The sequence below is a fragment of the Poecilia latipinna genome, unplaced genomic scaffold (assembly GCF_001443285.1).
Source record: "Poecilia latipinna isolate Pla-1442-1.1 unplaced genomic scaffold, P_latipinna-1.0 Scaffold715, whole genome shotgun sequence".
NCBI lineage: Eukaryota > Metazoa > Chordata > Actinopteri > Cyprinodontiformes > Poeciliidae > Poecilia > Poecilia latipinna.
Window position 1 is genome coordinate 56,364 of NW_015113331.1, and position 23,296 is coordinate 79,659.

The 23,296-nt window shown below is 36.4% G+C and overlaps 1 protein-coding gene across 4 annotated transcripts in view; it reads left to right on the forward strand.

The window, feature by feature from the left end:
• Positions 1-483: 483 nt before the first annotated feature.
• The window catches only part of larp4b (La ribonucleoprotein 4B), a 36,764-nt gene continuing 13,951 nt past the window's right edge, over positions 484-23,296 (forward strand). For 2 of the 4 annotated variants that reach the window (XM_015045243.1, XM_015045244.1), the window contains exons 1-4: positions 12,841-13,129; positions 15,959-16,112; positions 19,985-20,158; positions 20,912-20,990. In XM_015045243.1, coding sequence (XP_014900729.1) covers positions 12,974-13,129; positions 15,959-16,112; positions 19,985-20,158; positions 20,912-20,990 — 563 coding nt within the window. In that variant the 5' untranslated portion in view covers positions 12,841-12,973. Of the gene's footprint in view, positions 1,020-6,723; positions 6,858-12,840; positions 13,130-15,958; positions 16,113-19,984; positions 20,159-20,911; positions 20,991-23,296 lie in introns of those variants that run through there. The other 2 variants (XM_015045245.1, XM_015045246.1) reach the window with 2 other exon arrangements.

Sequence of the window (23,296 nt, forward strand, 5' to 3'; positions counted from 1 at the left end):
ATTAAATTTGTAATTCGGAGATAAAAGTCAGAAAATTTAATTTCTTCCTCAGAATTCTGAGATGAAAATCTGAATTTCCACTTTAATCTCATCAGTGAATCTAGTTTTTTTCTTTCTTAAAAATTCTGAGATTAAATCAGTATTTGGACGTTTCTTCTCAGAATTAGGAGGTAAAAACAAATTCTGATAGTAAGTGTATAATTCTGAGATTTAAGTCAGAATTGTGACTTTTCTTCTTCAGATATCTGAGATTAAAATCAGAATTTTGTGATTAAAATCAGAATTAATTTTTTCCTAGTGGTGGTAATTCTCTTCAGTATTTTTCCCATTTTTTGTCTTGTGAAATTTTCACGCATTAATTCTGTTAATTCAAAATGAGCGATATCCATAGTCTAATAATGAGAATGACATTTTAATTATCAGAAATGTTTTATTTTGTCTCCAAACTCGTTGGAGTGACTCCTCTGCTGACCAATAGACGATCTTAGTGCTGCACACGAAAGGGAAAGGAAACGCCGACTTCTCCATTCCAAAATCCCTTCTGCCTCATCTTTTAGCACCAACGGCTTGTTTGATCGATTTGAAGCTTTGAGACGCTCTCTCCTTGGCTTCAGGGCTTCTTTCGGTCGCTTTTCGACTGCCTCTTTGCGCAGAGCCAGCTGTTGGCCTGGAGAAATCCATCACCGCTTGAGATTTGAGGCGCCAGATTTATTGAGCCCGAGTGCACAAAGTTGATAGTTAGCCACCTAGCTAACTGTTAGCTCGCAGCCCTTTTTTGGTTCCAGCTTCGGGGGCGTCGTTTTGCGCTACATTTGGCTCCCGACAGCTAGCAGCTACACCTGAATGCTCCTTTTGGTGAGGTTTAGAGCTGCTGTCGGTAGAGAAGGCGCTCATATTGGCTGCTCGCTGATAAGTCGGCGTAAAAAGCCCGGAAGGAAGCCAAAGTGAAGGCCCGAGTCCAGCAACACCAAGAGCCGCCTCCGTCAGTGTTTGTACCGCCGCGCAGTGAGAGTTGACAGGTGAGTGAGAAACGGCCTTTACCATCCCGTGGAGGTGGGAATGGATTGACATCCATGTTTTCTGTTATTATAACTAAATATTGATGTTATCTGTAATAGTTGAGGGGTTGGGAATTTCGCGGAATCACGCCATCTTTCCAGTTGTAGTTAGCCGCGGTTGCTACTTTCCTAGCTCAGTTAACTTTACAGCAGTGCTTTTTAACAGCTGGGTTATGTTGGTGTTTAAACGTTCATATTCGGACCGAACCGACCTCTGATTAAGTCTTTATAGTATTCCCCCTTCACCCTCCAACCACAGGCCGGTTATGGCCGTGGCCTTTAGCCCGGGAGCTGCAGTCTTTCTCGGCTCAGAGTCTGCATTGCGTCTGTGGTGGAAGTTGCTGTGTTGACTTGGAAAGTTGATCCAAACAAACATGGCTGTTGTGTTGGGAGGCGTCATTATTTATAGCTACATTTACACTATTTCTACCCTAAAGGTAGATGCTTTTTACTTTTTGTCTCAAAGTTTTATGTGTTTTTATTTTTTGAATATTTACAAAAATACAGCGTGTTGCATTATGTCAAATCTTTTGTTTTGCAAATCCAAGGGAATGGGTGGAAGTATAAGCTTATCTATACAAATAACATGTATTATATGTCTAATACAAATATATAACATTTAAACACGCATTTATTAGTTAATCCATCAATATAGTGTCTATTTAAATTTAATTACAGCAGCAAGAACAACCATTATGTTTTAAATTTGACAAAAAACAACAAGCATCAACAACAAAAAAACTAATAATAAATAATAATATTTATGTTTGTGTGATAATAAAAAAAATCAATATTCAAATTATTTCACAGTTTAATGCCAGTTACTGAAGTTTTTTCTGATAGTTCTTAATTAGCAATTGTTAATTTTTGACTGTGTAAAGAATTAGAACTGTATGTAGTTTAATTACTTTAATAATTCATTTTTTACAAATGGTTTGTAGGCCTGTCTCAAATCAATTAATCTCATGATAAATTAAAACAAACCCAATATTCTCCATTTGCATTATGTTTTAATTTTATTTTTTCTCTCTTTCTGCCAAAATCTGGATAACAAAAGTCTTCAGTCTGTTGTTTTGGTCCCAGTTAGCCCGTCTTTTGAAGGACATTTTCTGTTAGAGACTTCATAATTTATTTTATTTGCTGTTTTGTTTATTTATTTTTGATAAATGAACAAAACAACTCTAGTGTTAAATGTTTGTTAGAATCTAAAGTTTATTGATATTTGAGAATGTGTTCTTGAAAATGATGTCAACTTCTAGTTTACAATTTATCAATTATCATTCAGCAAAATTTGTTCTTGTGACAGGTCTATGGTAATGCTGTTGAGAATCTTTGAAATTCCCTTCAGAGACGTCTTTTCTTTCAATATTTGTGTTTTGGGTAAAAATTGCACGGAATTTAAGTGGTTATTTTGATCCCCTTACATTATATGTTTGCTTTGCCACATTCCAGTTGAATTTTTAACATTTTACCGGTCAGGATTTTTTAATTGTCTTTTTGACAAACAATTGAATAACAATTTTAACCACCTTTTTGGATTTTAGACGAATGATATTAAAGTAGAACTGGACCAGAAATTAAACTGGCTGATTAAAATGCTAAAACATGGCTGTAAAATAAGTTTTTAAAACGTTTACAAGCAGAATCAAGGTATCAATCTGGAATGGGTGATATGGTTTGAAATCTTTTCACATATATGTTTTTTGCTTTTATGGATTTCTAAAATATTTTTGATATTTTTGCTATCATGGAAAGATTAGAATAATAAGATGTGAAACTAAAATTTATCTTCCTGTTGATCTTATTTTTAAATAGAAAAGCATCAATTTTTTCCTAATTCTGCTGAAATTAAAGATGCTTTTCATTAAATGTCATTTATAATAATTATTAGTGTTGGTAAAATCTAGAGTTGTAAAACATTAACATAGTAACAAATTTACCAATATCACAAAATCTCACAATACAAGCATTTCATGTCTATATTTATTGATTTGTTTTGCGTTTTAAATATCTGAAATACTGCCAAACTGGTGGTGTGACCTTTCCAGTTTTATTCAGTTTTCACTCCACATCAATATTTGAAATTTTGAAGCAGTTATGAGGCACAACCTGAAACTGATGCTGCACAAGTTAGTCAGCAAGTTGTTGCTAGGTAACCAAAGAGTGAGCAAGTTGCTAGGCAACCGAAGACTGAGTGAGTGAGTTGATTCCACCAACCTAGCTTAGCTAACGGTGGGAGACTTTCCTCTGCCTGACTCCCCCAGAATGCTGTGCATAGGAGTTCAGTGAATATTATAAATATTGAATGTTATATCACATGTATTATCTATTGATATTGATCACATGTTTATTGCATTATATATAGTTATTGATTTTTGTTGTTGTTTTTTTTGAGACGCTTGAATTGACTCAATGCAGTTTGCTTTGGCTTTAGCTACCAGAAGGTCGTCATGTTTTCTGGCACTTCAGAATGTTTTAACTACTGAATCTTAATGACAAATTTTGTCTAGAGATCAGTCAGCTTGAACTAACTATAATCCTTGATAATTGTTTCTTTAATAAACAGTTTCTCAGTTTAATATCTTTTTCTCCAGTTTTTCTCATCTCACATGTGGCTTCTGTGAAATCCAAACTCTGTTATCCTGCTGGAGAATCTCTGATAAATTATTGCGTATAAGGTTTAATTCTTGATCTCAGTAGACTTTTGTTCGCTCTTAAGAAGCCAATTAAATCTGCGTTCCAAGACTCTGAAACAGAACCACTTGTTTGCCTGTAAAAAAGTCAGACTGGAAACATACTTGGTGGACCACTGCGGCTTTTTGCGCCAGATTTATTTCAGAGAACCACGGGGTCATAAATTACTCTGTAAAATTATACAGAAGGAAAACAAAGGTGTGGAAAACGGCGGGAGGGTGGAGGATGTTTTGGTTCAGGATTGTCTAGACAATGAGACTGACTCACTGCCCTACTGTTCATGTGTTTTAGCCCGGGTCGGGGGTTCTGTTATGTTATTATTTTTAAGCTGGTTTGACTTGGAAATCACTGCTTCAACATGTTTTTACTCAAATAAAAGTAAAAAGAAATTATCCAAGGGGAACACATGTTTAACAAAAAGGCTTCTCAAGTACTGAGTAGCTGATCATAATATATGATTTAGCAGCGAATTTGAAGAAGCCTCTGACTGAAGACACTCTGTGTACAGTACATGCTAGCACACGGCAGTACAGTACTGGATGACAATATATAATGTATACTCAGACCTGTTGCAATAAGCAATGAATCAATTAATTGCTTGATTCATGTAATAATTTCCATTTCCATAATTTATGATTTTTGTCTTTCTACCAAAAACTGAATCATTGAAGTCTTCTGTCTGGTGTTTTGGTCTCATCTAGCCCTTTTTTGGAGGACAGTTTTGTTTACAGAGACTTCATAATTAATTTTATTTGTCGTTTCTGATGTTTGGTTTCTTTATTTTGGATATTTGAAATGTCTTAAAGTTTCAGTATTAATTATTCAATAGAATTGAAAGTTTGTTGATTTTTGAGAATGTGTTCCTGCACTATTATACCATTACCATTAAATATGGCCTCAAAACAATAACATCGTTTATCACAATAACTACTGGGATGATTTATTGTCCAGCTAAATGTGTTATTATGAAAGGCCGATGTTTATTGTATCGTCTTGGCTCAGCAGATAGAAAACATTACAAACAACAACAAAGTTTATACACAAACAAGAGGTCTCACTTTGACATAAATTGTAGGTGTCTCTGAAACATGTTTCAATCAGTAAAGTTACTCAATCAATATCCAGAAAGTTTACTCAAGTAAAAGTACTGCTACTCCATAATATTACTCAAGTAAAACTAAAATGTACTGTTACTGTTTTTTTTTCCCAAAAAGTTACTCATGTAACTATAAATGATTAAATGAAACTAATTACTAGTAGGAATGCACAATACATCTGCAGTAACATTGGTATCAACTGACGTTTATTTTTTTAACACAGTTGTGTCGGCCCAGTAGTGAAACTGGGCCAATATTGTACAATATCAGTTATCAGGCATAACAACAATATTGACTTTGGATATTGTTTTATTTTTTTTTATCAGTGCATTCCTAGGTACAGAGACAGAGATTTCTGTTTCTATAATATCTAACTGTACTTAGATAAGATTCTACTTTAAAATGTCAACTCCACATGTTTTTTATGTTTAAATATAAGGGAAACTTTTTATATTAACTGCTGTCTTTCTCGGCTCAAAATCTAAATAATTCATAGTTTTAAAGTAGGAAACCTGGAGAAAAATACATGTAATGGTCTTCATATGTTTTCTTGTAGTTTGTATACAGGAATCTGAAGCAGCTTGTTACACACCAAACCATTGAAGAATGTATCCCCTGTTTCTAAAAACAATATATTTACATCTTATTAGTTTGTGCAAGTACATCTCTGACCTAACTGTGTACATTTCCAACATTATCACTGCTTAGTTTTAAAAGTGCAGACTGCAGGATATAGATCTAAACCAGGCAAGTTTGTGTAAATATCTAATAAAAAGTCATTTTACTCCAATATATTGCATAAAACAGCTTTTAATTAAAAAAACTACAAAGAAATAATATAAAAATAATTACTTAATTCTAAAATATATAGATAAAAATGCTTTTAATTCTACTGTTCAGGAAGGTTTTGATCTTAAAATGGTTATTCTTTTTAGATTTGTTTTTTTTCTGAGCTCCATTCATATCTGTGGAATGACATACTGACTGTGTATCATCGTCATTGTGTGGTTCAAAGGTCATCAGCTTTACAGCCATGCCATTCTCTCCCTGCTTTGTCTGCAAACACAATCAGAGCCCGTGTCACAGGCAGGCACCGATTGTTGGGCTGGATTATCAGCGCTTCACACACAGCTTCAGCAGAACGGCAGAAAATACGTGTTTCCACCTCTCAGGAGTCGAGTTTGAAAAATGAGACTATCAGCTGAGAGTGAGAAAACTAGAGAGATGCAAATAGTTACAGGGCCTTTAAAAAGTATTTGCCTCTTTTATTGTTGTTACAAATCAGTTAAGAGCAACAAAATTGATTTTTACTAAACAAAAAACAAAACCATTTAATATCAAAATAAAAACTGTTTTCTACCAAAATGCATTTTAAATAAAAATAGAAATGATTACATAAATATTTAAAGTAACTTCAGTTAATTCAACAGAGGTCCAGTCAAGTGGTGCTAGTCGTCTCACAGGAGACTGGAGATAACCTGAGTGCAATGAGTCTGTCTCTAAAAACACCTGGTCCTTTTGCTAATCTAATACATGCTCAGTCTTTGCCTTTTAATACAAAACATGAAGGCATTGTAAGCAGAACATTGTAAACAGAATTAGAAAGATTTTTTTTTACATTTTTATTGTTTTGTGGAATTAAATTTCAACTGTTTCTGCAGCTCCACAAACAGAAATACAGTTTAAAAATAAAAAATTCAGCATGTTAATCGCGTTCGATTCACTTCTGATGGCCATATCTTTGTCTCTCCTTAAAGTAACTGCCGGCCACTGACCTTTGACCCGCTCCGTCCACCCACACATCACAGCTGATATTTGCTAAACATCCGTGTTCAAAGCTAATGTGTTTTTGTCTCCGTCTGCTCCCTCTGAAGCTTACTTGGTGACACAGAGACTTCTCCCTGAGGAGCCAAGAAGCAGACGGCTCATGACTTCTGACCAGGACACGAAAGTTGTAGCTGAACCACAGGTGCAGCAAGTACAAGAGGCAAAAGAGAACTCTCATTTGGTGAGTTTTGTGTTTTTTCTTTTGCCGTTTTTCAGCGTTTCTGTTTTGGTTTGCAGCAATTTAAGCAAAGCGGTTTGACTTTTGCCACCTCTGATGGCTCAAATTGTTGCTTTCTATCTAATAAGCCAACATGTGGCCTGACAATGGTATTGTTTTGAGCTATTTGCTGGCTTGTGTTTTATGAAGAAGAAAGTCTTGGTGAATGAAAACATCTCCTGTAACTGAAGAAGCACGACCTGCTTTTATTTCTTTCCTTTCGTGAGTTTAGTACAAATAAAAACCCAAACAAACTGGAAGTGTGCAGGATTGTTTGTGTGGCCACTGGAGAAGCAGCACTATTTATATACATTTTTGATCAAGTTCATGGTGATTTATGTTTTAAATTTTGTATTTATAATTCTGGAGAATATAATTTGAGACTAACTTTGAGTTTATGTTCTTATTTTGTCAACAGTCAAATAGAAATCCAGCAAGAAACAAACAGAATAGTGAATTGCAGCGGTGCATTGTGGGGCTATTTTTTTTTGTCAATTTAGTTAAATCTGCAGTATGTAACTTTCATAAATGTTTTTTATTTACATATTTGTTAAAACTGTTAGCATATCATTACATTATAACATGAGGCAGATAATCTGTGAAAAGATCAATCTCCTCCACCTCCTTCCTGAGCTGCTATTATTATCTGAAGAAATGCACCAAAATTAACCAATCAGAGCCTGGAGGAGGGTCTTAGTGCTGCCAATTGTTCTCATGTAGTCGCTGCTAAATGTGCTAATGGTGGAGAAACGACTTACTGCTAAAAGAAAACCATTTATCAGACGTCTTCGGTGACCATGCTAACTAGCATTAGCGTTCAGAACAAGCCCCCATTGCTGCAGTGCAGCAATGGGGGCAGCGTTAAGATCCGCCTTCTGTCTCTGATAGATTGTTTCTAGTTGATACTGGGAGCACTGGGATATGCTAGAGGAGCTTGATGGGTTTTTTTTTAACCATACTGTCACTACAAAGTGACAGATTCAGCAAATATGCCAAAAAAGTGCATCATGTGAAATCGGCTGTCTGTTGGGTGTGTCTGAAGGGCCCAGTGTGTTGATCCTCATGTAAATCCAGGTCTTTCATCACAGTGATGGAGGAGAAGCCTCCATCCTCCTGTTATTATTTCAGAAACCTTTCTTAGAAAGCGTTGGATCAGGACCTGCGGACAGTTCATCACCCTGATGGCTGCAGCCATCAGTCACTTCCCTCACTTTGTTCCCAGATGTTGAGGAAATGGCTTCTTCGGCTAGAAACACGCTTTACGTGTCGAAGTGATTCATATTAACTGCCTCTGTAATGTGAGCTGCGGCCTGTTTTTATTTTAGGAGATGATTGGTTTCATTGTAAAGCAGAGACTAAATTCTGACTCATCTTCTCTCCTTCTCTCCAGTTTTGAGTAAAATAATAATTATTACCATTACAGGTAAACTGTAGCATGTTGGTTAAATGTGAAACTGTATTAAAATTTATTACATCAACTCTCAGGCCCTTCGGTTAATGCAGAGGATTTTTATTTGTTAGAATATCTGTTCCCATGAGGCTTGTATGTAAAGTTAAAAATAACCTCTAAATAGTTTAATTTTCATTAAGACCACATTTCTCTATTTTTTTTAATTGATCTGATTTAATATTCTAATCTTAAATGTCAAGTTTACCTGTAGCAGAAAATTATCATAAACAGAAATGTGAGTATTTAAAATATACACTGTTTCACTACAAGTTAATTTAATTAATTATGTAAATTATTGACATACATTTGACCCCACTGGCATTAATTTTGAGTAATTAATTGCATAGATTTTAATGCACCCAAAATGTTAACTCGGTCACTTTTTTACATAAAGAAGTTCCTGCAGGAACCGATGCATTCACATGTTCCTGGTATGCCTGTGAACCTGACACACAAGCGACATCCACTAACGATAAGCTCACTGGAGATTAATTTCTGCTTCAAAAACCGATCTGATTGGATGTTGGAAAAGACTATCGTCATATTCACATTTTGCTAAAGGAGTTAGCCAGTCATTGAAGCTATCCTAGCTTAAAATGGCATCTCAATGCTAAACATGTAGCTGCAGCACAGACGCTAGCTCTAGCATTCACTGCCTACATTTCTAAAGAAAGTCCATGAATGACTAGGAGTTCCTGAAACACAGGAAAACTGAATTATGTACCAATCTGATGGTTTATTAATCTAAGGGTTTACATTGATTTAAAAAATACACATTTTAGTTTCAATTTTGAGGCCCTAATTTAAAAAATCTGATGCCTGCAGGTCTTATGATTGAATCTGTGATGCCAACTTCAGTTTTTTCTAAACTCTCATATCTAGAGTTGGAAAAATCAGTCTGATTTAAATTACCCGATTAGTTTTGTAATAAACACAGCAGTTACTGTTTGTGTACACATTTTGAAGTAGCTGTGGCTGCTGATCTGCTCATGTAGCCTCACAAAGATTATGTAACTTCAGGATGAGAAATCTTTCCAAATTGAAACGGTGGCTCCTAGAGATAAGAGACATCCAGACTCTGCAGAACGTCTCCAAATTCAGGGAGCGGAACTGAAACCTAAACATCCAGAGGTTTTAAAGAACTGAAAAATGCTCATGCCAAAGCGATGAAGGCTGTTTTACTTTTCAGCCTCTCTGTGAGCAACTCTTCTGCCTGGCGTCTCAAAAGTCTCCTGAAGGCATTCGAACAGCTTGCATGGCGTATTATTCCTCCATGAAGCTGCTTGGACCTGCTGGGTTGATTGATGGAAACACATGGTTGACTTCTGCAGTGACTGTTTGGGCTAAATGTGGTCACTGGGTGGGAAGCCCCAACAATATGCAACCAAATAGAGTTTGTAGTCCAACAATTTGGTATGATTTATGATTTTACCTTTGTGTGTTTTCGATCAGATGTCAAAGCTGCAGTATGCAACTTTTATAAAAATTGTTTTTTGCATATTTGTTAAAACTGTCACCATGTGGTGACAGTATATGATGATACAAATAATTGCATAATAAATGAAAACAAATACAATAATTTCCATTTGTATGATTTATAATTTTTCTCTCTACAAAAAACGGGATGACAAAAGGCTTCAGTCTGGTGCTTAGTCTCAACTAGACCTGCTTTTGAAGGACAATTTTGTTAGAAAGACTTCATAATTAATTTTATTTGTTGTTTTGTTTATATATGTTGGATATTTAAAATGTCTTCCAGCTCCAGTCTTAAATCTTCATTAGAATTTAAAGTTTATTGATCTCTGACAATGTGTTCTTGCATTATATTACTTTAAAATGGTCTGAAAACAACAATTTTATCGCTTATCACATTAACTTCTGAGACAATATATTGTTCAGCAAAATTTGTTATTGTGACAGGCCTAGATACAATCTGTCAAAAGATAAATCTTCTCTATATCCTTTTTAAGCTGCTATTGCCGTCTGAAGAAATGCACAGTTCCCAAGCAAAAACAACCAATCAGAGCCAGGAGGCGGGTCTTATTGCCGTCAGTCATGCTTGTGTATTCTGTTTAATATACTAATGGTGGAAAAACAACTTACAGCTACAGGAAAACTGTTTATCTACTGTAATAAATGTTAGACTATGCTAGCTACAACAAGGGGAATGAGTTATTGACAGCGCTAAGACCCGCTACATGGCTCTGATTGGTTGTTTATAATTAGCTTGATTATCTGCCTGATATGAATAAATATGTAAACACACACACACACACATATATAAGAAGTTACATCCTGCAGCCTTAAATGGGTTAAAATTTAGTGTGATGCCTTCAGGCGTTGGAAGGTGTTTTTACCCTGTAAGCCGCAAAATTTGGAAAAGGAAAGATCACGATAAAGACTGGAAAACGGATAAGAAGCAGAGGAAATGGAAAGGGGGCAAACTGACGCCCTGATGGCGTCTGGTGGGGTAACGCTTCAGGCTGTAGGTCTCATTACAAGCTGCTGGTGGTGGAAAAGCAATCAGTGGACCAAACGACGGTTTCCAGTGTTTTTAGCATATTTAGTTCAGGGAGATCCAGCTTCACTGCAAACAGAGAGGAAAATCTTTCCATGTTGGGAACAAAGGGACATGCTGCAACTATTTCTACATCACAGAATTTGATTAAAATAGCTTCATTATGGTAATTTTATTGATTTGCCTCAAACTGTTAAGCGTAGACCTCAATATATGCACTATCTGAAAGTAGTTTTCTCAACTTTTAGCATTTCCTGCCAATAGTTTCATATCCGTCTGCATTTTAAGCAACTAAAATCTGTTCCTGTTGGCCAAACGAACCTGCCTGCCCATATGTTGAGCACATATGTGTTCAAAACGCATTGGATATTGACCTATTTTATAGCCACAAATGTTCAAGTCAAGGCATTTATAATTCAGACCAGACATGAAGAAAGGCAAAGACTGTAGTGAGTCTGTTAGAAAAGACAGCACCAGTTGTTTCTGTTTGGTTTTTCACCAGTAGAGAATATGGAGAATGTTGTTAGATTAACACGATTATTATCCAAGAAGTGGTCATCAGGTTAATTTCAGTTTGACGGATGGTAGAAATGGTCTTAATGGTAGAACTTTCAATCCTGAATGTCCGTCAGGAAAAAGTTTTAAAATTAGAAGAAAAAAGTCATGGTTCTTGGAAAATGACAAAAAAAAGTCCAAGTGTGATTTAAAAAAAGTATAACTTCTTTTTTTATTTGTACATCACAATAAACTAACATAACTGTTTTGTAAAATTTATTATCAACTAATGAAGGATTTTATTGTGGATTACATTACTGTTTTCCCCCTGCTATTTAGGTGTAGATTTTTATGTAAGTCCTTTGTGCTTTTACCTATTTATTATTCTCCTATCTTTGATCTGTATTTTAATTGTGTAAAATATACTGAATTAATTATTGGATATCAATAGGTGCTCAGTTATTATACCACTTCAGGAGTTCTGGGTAGAAAATATTAGCAAAGTTTTTTTCTGCAAACTTTGATTTCTATACAGTTTTGTCTTAATTACTGCTCTGACTATGTTGTTCTTTCAACAAATTGCCTTTTTTTAGTCTATATTTTCTAGTTGCTAACTAAATTAGCTGATTATTTGACAAAGAACAATTAATCCAATTAATCCTTTTCAGCCATAGTTGACTGTTTTTATTCTGATTCCAGAAGATGTTTGTCATAGTATTGTGTGCAATAAAAATAACTCCCCTGGTGTTTCTCAGTTCATATCGAGCCTCTGATTGCTCCTGATGTTTGCACACCAGCAGATTAGTCCAGATTCAGTTGTTTGCAGTCGCTGCTCTTATCTTGGCGGTGCTTCATCAGCTGCCCTGGGATGACACCGACAGTAACTCGCCTCTGAATCACTCCAACAAAACGGAACCGTCTCTCTCTCCGTCATCACGCCAGCCAACCTTTTCACCCTTGTCAAGGAATGGAAACATTTAAAATCTCTAAAGGTCAAGCAATGCCCGGTAAAAAAAAAACAACACGTCCGGTGATGTCAGCGGGGGGTTTCTATGGCAGCCGGCTCGGACAGGAGCTGAAGCATTAGCATAGTCTGCTGTGTGTGTGTCTGCCTGGCCTGGATCTGCCGGTGCACCTTCCAGTCAGACTCGTCTCTCTTTCTATGAATCTGCTTCTTGTTTTGACTTGTTACTCCTCCTGTAAGAGGAAACAGGTTTCACTGTTTTCGTTCTACTCCCAGCAGCTAATTAGTGGAGTTAGTCCATTAAAACACCCATGAGGGTTGAGCTTTAGCGTTCGCAAAGGCTTCAGGTGAGCGCCTCAAAGCCCCATGGACGTCTCCGCTGTTTTCCCAGAGAATGACTCAGTGCAACGGTGACAAAAACAAAAGCAGACACGGATGCTGAACAGGAGGAGGCAGCCACTCAGCTTGTGCAACGTCAGCTTTGCCCACCAGGGCAGCGGAGCCTCTCTGCTGTCATCAGATTTGTTGAATCGACGGAGCAGCTCGGAGCAGACGGAGTCGGAGGAGTCCGGCTAAAACTCGAAATCACACGGGGATGATCAGAGGTCTCATTCTGCCTGCATGTTGGAGCGTGTTTTTACTGAGTTTTAATCATGGATTGGATGGAGTGGAGCTTTTTACCACCTTCCACAGGAAGCTTCTGGCCTCCAGTGCCTGAGGAGTTAAATGATGCACTGGCTCTCACCACGGCTCTGGGTTACGGTCTGTTTGCCTGCGAGGCTTGCAGGCTGAACTACTCCTTTAATCCTGTGAGTATTTCCAGTGGGTTCAGGCCACCAAGACCCTAGGAAATACTTTAATTTCCACTTGTAATGCAAAAAAGCGAATGGTTTTTAACAATATAGAGAGTTCTTCACTCATTTAGAACCTAAACACAACTTTAAAGCAGCATTTAGGTTTCTAAGTCAGTAAAATATTTCTATTAATTTCTGTGATAAAAGTAGGGAAAAGGGCAGTTCAGGATCAAACAAGAAGTTGCAGAAGAGTGCATCTGTTCACCTGAAATTTGGAACAAACGTCCTTAAAAGTGCAAAACAGCTGAAACACTGAGTTAACTTAATAAATTGAGATTAAAAACCCTCCTGTTCAGGGTTGCTTTTGAACCACAACAACTGAAAATTGAATAACGCATTAGATGTGTATTGATAATTTTAACGATGGCACTTCAAAAATGTAAAGCCTGCTACTGATTTTCACAGTTGTTGACTCTGTCATGTATTTATGATGAATTTGTTTTCATGATGCACTTTGATCTGCCTTGTTGCTGGAATGTGCTACAAATAAAATTAATTAATTGATGATGAAAAAGAAATGTCAAACTCAGGCATGGTGTCCTCCCATGACAAAGTAGAAATAGCAAAAAGTCTCGCTTGAATTTAAGATCCTAAAGAGAAAATCTATATTGAAATTCATCCAGTGAGGAGGAGGAAATAAATGGAATAGAATCAATAGGTGGAGACTGGAGACATAGCAAACCGGCACCCCTGTCTGCTTGTAATTCACTCCTGGTGACAAAAACTGTGATTTGAAACTGTAAAAGTTTGACGTAGTAATTGCTGGTCCAGTTCTGACCAGTATTGTTACTGGGCCTGCATCAATATGAAAATATGGGCCAACATTGATATCCGATATTAAGACTACGGCCTGTTACGATAACATTATGCTCAACAATAAATTGTTCCAGAAATTGAGATAACTGATAAAATTGTTGTTTTGAAACCATTTTCAAGTCATATAATAATAATAATAATAATAATAATAATGTAAATACAATCTCTCCAAATTAATTAATCTTAATATCTAAAAAACCTTCAACACTGGAGCTGTTGATGCCTTTGTATCATGGATCTCTAATTGTTACTCTGAACATTAACGTGAACTTTTACTTCTTCTTACAATATTACACTAGAATACTTTATATTTGACTTGCAGTGATTGTGCAAGTCTCATATTCATCCACATAATCTGAGTTTTACTTGTGAGAATTAGGCGTGAATCCCTCTGCTGGGTTAGAGCAGATCAATCAGGCTACGCAGACGTTGGTGCTGCATAAACAGGAAGTCCCCTTTAGTTCACCTTTAACTTATTTTTCGGAAAAACCAAAAACCACTGCACACTTTTTTTTTTTTTTTTGCTCAACTAAGGAAGTTATTTTGAATTTTGCTTGAACCCAGCTGCATCTGATTCTGTGGTCTGGTTTATTCTGGTCTGGTAGCGTGTGTGTGGGATCAGTCTCTGCAGGTAGAGAGGTTGGTTAAATTTCCTCTGAATCAAGAGTTGCAGCTCCTTGTTCAGTTTTTCTGGTTCTTTTCTCTGCTGGATTATTTGTCACTAAACAGTCTTGGAAAAATTGCCTGTGCCGGCGAACGATAAATCACTCCATGATGCCTCCCTGTCTCTGATTTATGTTTTATTCACTGTTGGTTGCTGACAGTAAAACCCTGAATCAAGCCACAATGTATTTAAAATTTAATTAACGGCAATAGTGTGAAGATTTTAGGTGCTATATGAATGTCTGTCACGATGTTTGTTTCCTTCTTTGTTTGTAGAGAAAATGGGTGAAAGTATTATGAATGAAGCAGGCTTGAAATAATTGTGATGAATCTATTGTTAAAATAATCATTAACTAATTTAGCAATCCATTGGTTAATCGTTAAGTGGAGTACACGCTAAAACATGCCATTTGCTCAAAGAACAGCAGCAGTTAAACCAAAAATGAACAAAAAATGTACACACTTTGCATTTGAGGTAAAAACTCACCTTTTCTGAAAATATTTTCTACCCAGAACTTCTCAGGTGGCAGTTTTAGCTTCACTCGGATCAAAAAAAATTCTATGAAGCACCTTTTACTATCTCATTATTGATAGGTTAATCAAAAAAAATAATCAACAGATCAGCCCTACACTGTATTGATGTGAAGTCAGTCAGAAAGGGTTGAGCTTTTCACATGATGGCTGCAGCCTCAGGCAGCCGCCTACCCATGCCTTATGTTGTTGGTCTTTAATTTTTGGTTCTTGGGATGAGCTCTACTGAAATGAATTTTGTTATGTTTCTTTGGGATGACAATAAAGGCTGATTCTGATATTAGGATTTTTTTTTTAGCTTCAGATGCATCCTTTCCTATAAATGACCAAGTGTACGCTAGAGGATTGCTGTTATTATTTATTTTCTTAATTATTTATGTCCCTATTTTGAATTTTGATTTAGAATAGCTTATGTGGTTAAATGAAAAAAATATCAGATTTTTTTGATTCGATCACTTGACAGAATAGTTTGATTACTAAAATAATCGTTAATTGCAGCCTTAGAATGGAGATTTTCCTGTTTCAGCCAGTAGCTCTGTTGGTGCGTCTGTGGTTTGAGGTTCCCTCAAACCACAGACGGACGGTTTTTCCTTTTAAATTTATTTCCAAATCTGAGCTTTCCTGAGGAAATTATTGTTAATTTCAGAAACAATCTTCAATGGTCACATTTACATTAAACAGAGTGAAAACTTGAGCAAGCAAACAACAGATCTGTGTTGCTTCAGCAGAAGCCTTGGCTTCTCTGACCGGACTGTGTTGTTGTTTTTCTCCCAGGAATCAGCCAAGGTTTCAGACCTCAACCCCAATGCGAAAGCATGGGCCAACCACATGTTTAGCCTGGACACCAGCGGGACTGCTGACACCACCACTGCTGCCCTGCAGCCATGGAAGGAAGGCTGCGATAGTTCGGCCGACCCTGGCCCAGAAGGTCAGTCGCCCGTTTGGGACACACACATGCAGACCACTTCTAATCTTACAATGAACTCTAACTGCCCTGATATGGAAGACCAGAACTGACATAATTAAAAATAAAACCATAAATGCATATTTAAGGAAAAGGATAAGCAAAATATACATATACACAAAGGGATAAAGGATAGAAAACCCAAATTCCACTCAAATAGAATTAAATATCCTTTATTGCTCCACACTGGGGAAATTCAGATGTAACGGCAGCATCAATATATGAGTTCAGACAAAACATCCAAAAGTGTTACAATATAAAAATAAAGTGCATTTGTCAGAAATGGATACATCATACTCTTGATCCAAGGGATGTACAACTCATTAGGATTAGGCCTGTTTCATTAAGCAATAAATCAATTGCGTGAGAAATTAAAACAAACTTGGTATTTGCATGATTTATCGTTTTTCTCTTTCTACCAAAAACTGGATCACAAAACTCTTCAGTTTGGTGCTTTAATCTCATCTAGCCCTTTTTTTGAGGAACAATTTTGTTCACACAGACTTCATAGTTAAGTTTGTTGTTTTGTTTATTTATTTAGCATATTTAAAATATTAAATGTACATTAGAATTTAAAGTTTATTGATCTTTGGGAATGTCATTAACATTGTAATACTTGAAAATGTTTTCAAAATGGCATTTTTTTTAATTGTAATGACTTTTATTGTTCAGCAAAATTTATCATGACAGATCTAAATATGACTCCTTTTCATTTTTTATGTACTTAATGTGCATGTGTTTTGAACATTAAAAAGTTAAGACTGTTTACAATGCATAACATCAGTGTATTGCAGACAAGCAACTGTGTAATAAAAGCAAAAATGTGATTTAAAAATTAGCAAAAAGACAGTAAATTGTTCAAATACCAGCAAGGATGCTGTTGAGTTTGTTGGGAACAGTGATGATTATGAAGTCTGATAACTGCTGGGAGGAAGGATCTGCATTAACGCTCCGTTGTGCACGAAGGATGCAGCAGTCTGTCACTGAAAAAGCTCTTCAGTTCAGCAGTCTAAAATGTTTTTGAAGGGAAATTACGGCAATGGCTTCAGATTAGTTAGGAAATGAAACAAGCTAAACCATTTATGGCAGAGTCTTAAAGCTGAGCCCAAACACGCTAAAATTTCTGATGAGTAAAAAAAATAAAAAGAAACCTTCAGGTTTATTAAAGACTTTTCCTTCAGGCTGATTCCTTGGAGCTATTTTTAGGTCTCAGTTGGAGGCATTTTAAGAGTTGTGTCACTGAACACTGAGGGCGATTCTTTTAATCTCGAAACTCTGACGTCTCATTTGCATGTGGGTATTACAGCTACACTATCGGCTCATTCACAACAAGTTATTTTTACTCTCTTGTCTGCCACACGTCACATTTTTCATGAGTGAAACACGTCTTTAATCATTCATACCTAATTTAATATGATGCATTAATATATTCCAGCCACTGTTCCCTGAACGTAACTGATTACCATCCAGCGGAGAAGCAACAAGGATATGGTTCGGAAACAGAAAGCATCGATTAGCTCTGCTCTCACTTTATTTCATACAAACGAAGATATTTTATGGAAAATTTAATCCAACTGACGGTGTATTTGTGATTGTTTATGCATCTTTTAAAAACTTAGAAAGTACAAAGAAACATTTGTATTGGAGATTTAGTATCATAAAGGAACTACAGTGAGTCTGAACCACATCCTGATATCACAGCTTTGCCACCAATGTAAAGGAAACTGAAGTCATTGTTTCCATGTTGCTCAGCTTCTGCCTGTTTACTTATTGACTTGTTTTTGTGGCTGCATTAAAAATCATCCTCTTCCAGACATTTAAATAATTTTCTTCAGTTTACAGAATAAAGTTTCTGCATGTTTTTAGCGTAAATGCTGCACTTTTATGGGCTATAAAAGCATGAGCAGTGGTTTACCTTTAATGGCTGAACTGCTGCCGCAGAGCAGGTAATTGCAGGTTTATTACCTGTAAAAACCAGTATGTTGTTTGGAAGCACAGTGCATTTACCTCAGCCATTACCTGCCAATCAAATGATGTGGGTGGCACTTTAATGCCAGGGTTGATTTTTGTTTGTGAAAGGCTGCTTTTGCTGCTGTGTGGCGGATGACGTTTGAGATGGCTTGTGATGTTTTTATGTATTAGAATAGAAAAGAAATATGTTTATTGTCAGCAAAGTGACATCCGAGTACAAGCGCTTAGATTTACACAGAAATAAAAATATAAAACATGGAACCAAGAATAACCTACCGTACAGTAAGGGCAAATTTACTGCATTAGAAAATATCGTGCAGTTATTAAAAGTAGCATTTTCAGAGTCTAAATAATGTGGAACTGAGTAGCATAATTTAAAAATGTAACACATGATCTTGTATATTTGTGCATAAAAACAACAGATTATTTATGAGAAGTGAAACAGCATTTCTTGTAAGTAGAATGTTGTTTGAAATGCGGAAAATCTTTAAATACAAGCAGGGAGTTAAATATTTACTGAATTTGTTGGGGGTATTGTTGGTTTTTTAGAGACTTAGCAGCTGCTGTGAGGAAGGATTTACAATTTACGCTATTTTGTGCACCTAGGATAGAGCAGACTGAGATTGAAGGAGCTCATGCATGGGGTTGGAGACTCATTAATTAACAATCAGTGTTTCAGTATTTTATATATTTTTCATGTGCACATTAAAAGTGAAGAGATCTAGATTGAACTTTGAATTAAATCCTGCTGCTTTTATTCTCATCAACATGTTTTGGTAACGCAAACTGATCTAAAACAGAAATGGGAAAAAGGTTATGTGGCCTTTTATAGTGTTTGTGAAACATCTGTAAAATAATGATGTTAAAAATTAAACTACTCAGAAAATGTTTGTTTAAGCAGTAATAAAAATATTTTTTTTTCTAAATGCTGGTCCTAGACGACATGCTTTTGGTACCAAGTTGATTGCCTGTTGTCTTAGGTTTCTGAACCAGATTTCTAATCCCAAATTAGCTGCCTTTGAGTCCTTGACTATTTTATTTAAGATCTCTGCAGAGGGAGAATGAGTTAGAGCTGGACAATATGGCTGAAAATGTATCACAATACAAGTGTTTCATATTGGTCAATATCAATAATTATTGATTAATTTTTTGTTTTAAATATTTAAAATACTGCCAAACTAGTGGCCTGACATTTTCTATTCTTATTATTTTAAAGCAGTTAACCTTAAACTGCTGCTGTGCTAGTTACTCAACAGATTGTTGCTTGGCAACCAAAGAATCAGTGAGTTGCTAGGCAACCAAAGAGTGAGAGAGCTAGTTGAAGCCACCAACCTAGTTTAGAGGTTGAGCGACGGAAGTATTTCCTATGCCTACATCTCCCAGAATGCTGTGCGGTTCTGGATTGGAGTTCGATGAAATCATTGAATATTCTATCAGATGTATTATCTATTGATTGGTCACATGTCTATCGCCATGTATATTGTTATTGATTTATTGTCCAGCTCTACACTGAGTTTAAAGAAGTGTCTTAAAGTGACTTCAGTGTGTGTGTTATAGACTGATAATGGAGTTTTAAGGGATTTGATGGTTAATGGTAACACATATTTTTCAGTATTTGACCTGATCAGAACCAATCAAAGGAAATCTTCTCTTCATCTCTTAATTTGTTTATGTTACTCATGTATTATTTTTGTTCTCACATTATGTAATTTTTCATCTTTTTATTGAATTTTTTAGGCAACGGCTAGCCCAATTAGCTTATGTGTCAAAGTGAAGCTGATGGAGCTCAGATGCAAACAGGCTGGTGATGAATCATTATCTTATTGCCTGTGTTGTCAATAATTACTGCCCTTGTTGATTGCCAGGCTTTGAAGCCAGTGAGGACAAAGCTTACAAGGAGCCTGAGCTAGCTGACCCAGATGAGCCTCCACCAGAACCAGTAATGCTGGCAGAGCCGGCCCCGGTTGCCACCGTCACACTGGAGGGCCCCGAGCCCGCCTACCCAGGGTACCCCGACCCTGGGCAGCCTGGGCACACAGGTGGGCTGGCTAGTGACTGGGCAGTTTGTGGGCTTTCACAGGTTACTTTACGTAGAACCAGTTTGGAGTTAAAATCAGCAGTTGAGCTCACTGGGAATGTGTGTTTATTATTGTGAGGATTTAAGAGGTAATTATGCAGGGAAACGACCCAAGTTGTTGACGTGGACTCGGCCTGCTTTACTCTGGCAGATAAACCATGAAGTAATTAGAGGTGAATCACCTGTTCAGCCGTACCTGCAGTAGAGTTTTAATTCTGGGAATGAGATGGCTTCATCCAAGTAGAGCACATCCTCCACTGGTTTTCGTTTTCTTGGAGACAAGTGGCCACTTTAAAAGGTTTAATTCACAGCAGCATTAAAATTTGATGATCCTCTCCAGCAAGGATCTGCCACCAGACTTTTATCTCTAAGTGCTCTCTGTTTGAAATAAACACAACCGTTACGGAGCCAAAAATGTTCTGCAGGTCACTTTGGGCGTTGATTGACAACAGATTCAAACTCTAAGCTAACTTAACTTAACTGAACTGAAGAAACTGATGAGATGTTTCCTTCATGGCTATATGGGCCTATAAAGTCAGCAGTAGGGAAGATTTTGCCATTTTCCTTTTGCTTATTTCTTCATTAAATATTCATTGTTCTATTTTTCCTCCATTTATCTCACTTTTTGTTCAGTTTGTTTGTTTGCACCAAGTTTTTAAAAGATGTATTTATTTCTTGCTATTAAAATCATTTTTCTTTCCTGTCTTATCAACAGGCAGTGATTCTCCGCCTGACAACAGCCAGGAGGGCTTAAGAGAGAACCTGAAGAAGACCCTGGAGTTCTGCCTGTCCCGGTGAGTCCAACTTCTCCTCCATAAGCTACTTTTGGTTCTTGACAGGTTCTATAAACTGGGTTTCTGTGCATCTTTGAGTCTTGCATATCTAAAACTAAGATCTTAAAGTGTCTTAAATTTATTGAAAAAATGTAAGTTGGCCTAAATAAGTTAACTATAGGTCATAAATATTGTTGTGGCAGGACTATTTACTCTTGTATATTCTGAGTAGTTTATTGTTCTTGGGGCTACCAGTAACTAGCTGCTAATATACCCTTATTGGCTTGCAAAGGTAGCTTTTTGCATCTGTCATGGGTAAGTGTAAATTTAAACAGGTTCCTATTGAATTGTAAGCCGACTAGTAACATCCTAGTTAAAATGCAGTTCAGTTAATTGGACCAATTTGTAAAGTTTTCTATCAGAAGGAGCCGACCAATAATTTCTCCTGATCATGCATGTGGCGACAGTGGAAAGGAATAATCTCGTTTTAGCATAAGGAAACTTCCAGCACAACTTGGATTTAGAGTAGAGGATGTTTGCACATCCTTAAAATGTATTACATTCATTAAAAATCAATCACTTGGCTTTCAATATGTTAATCAGAGGTCTTAAATTTTGTTGTAGCAGGACTATTTAACCTCGTATGATTCTATGTAGTTTTCTTTCTTGTTGACCTTTACTGTTATGCAAAACCTTTAAGTATGAGTTCACTTCGTTCTGTGACACAAGGTGGTTTTGTCTCCCTGTAAGTAGCTGCTAATATATCATTACTAGGTATTTAGCTGGTTGTTTATCTAGCAAGATATTACCTTTTTATTGTCCATCATTTACAAATGTATTGGCAGTTTGCTTACTTCTGTTGCCAACCCATACAATTTGAGATTTTTGTTTGTGGATTTCTGTCTTGATGAAAGTCTTAAATACCATTCATAACGGTCTTAAAATGTCTTAAACCCTGGAGTAAGTGACCACTTGCCATGACTTCCTATTGTTAGAAGAAAACACTCAGGCGTGTTAGCAGTGTTAGCTCTATAAGTTGCTTCATCTTGGGGAGAAACTCAGTTGAACCGTTGAGTCTAAATCTGGCCATGAAACAAACTGGTGAAGTCAGAAATGGGGTTTATGGGCTCTGTGGAAAGTATCTGCTTTAAGTGAAGCTGTGCGCTGCGTTGACCCACTTAAAATCTGTGACAGGTGATAATAAAACCCAACAGGAAGATGAGAGACCTCATGTTGTTTCTGTAATGTTAAATCGTATTGATTCTACTGTTTATGGGTTAAATGCATCAAGTTAGACCATAACTAATGTTAGAGCTAGTAAGTGTGTAGTTGGCCTCTTCAGCCCCTGGTGAAAGCCATTCTTTCTCTTTGGCCATTGATGCTCACATAGCATCAGTTTTTTGGTACCAGAGCTTGGTTGAATTAGAAAGAAGCGTTGCTAAGCTAACTTTAGCACCAGTTTACCACTGGAACCAGTTTGGTAGAAAAGAAGATCTATTGGTCAACATCAAGATCGATGCAGGACACAACATATGTGTTCATAAAACGCATATTCCTCTGAGACTTTCAGTGTATTGGCAGCCTCTATCAGCAGCTGGGTTGTGTGAAGATATGTTTTAATCAGGTGTTATGCATGATTAATAGAGAAAGTACTTTAATGCTTTAATTTTGATTAATTAATTAGTTAGATTTTACAAACTTTACTGCAATTATTATATATATATGTGTGTGTGTGTGTACAAAAGTTCCGTCTGGAACCTTTCTATTCCAGTGTTTCTGGTACGCCCTTAAATCTGACGCACAAATGACACCTGCTAACAACAGCGAACCGCAAAGCCATCTCTTTCTGGCCCACTTGAAGTTAATATTTATTGGAAAAACAATCTGATTGTATAAATGCTGTTTTCATAAAAGGAATTAGCCGATCAGCAAAGCTATTCAACAGCATCTTAATGCTAAACATGTTGCAGCTAACGTCAGTGTCCACAGCCCACATTTCTGAAAAAGGTTCAAGAAAAACTGGAAAGGTGAATGGATAGAATAGTGTTGATGGTTGAATAACAAAGAAGAAACAATAAATATCTTTGTTGTTGAGCTCAAGTGTCTATTTATACAATAATTTAGCAGCAAAAAATTTATTTTGAATAGAAAATGTTGATTATTTTGTTTAAAGTTTGATTAAAATATGATTAATTAATCACACACCCTGCTATTAACTCAATAAAAATTTTAATTATTAGCACTTTGGTTAATGTTCCTAATTAAAAATATCTTTTTTTCCTCACTATGCACACAAACTGATCACTGAAAGGTTTCCACTTGTTTTC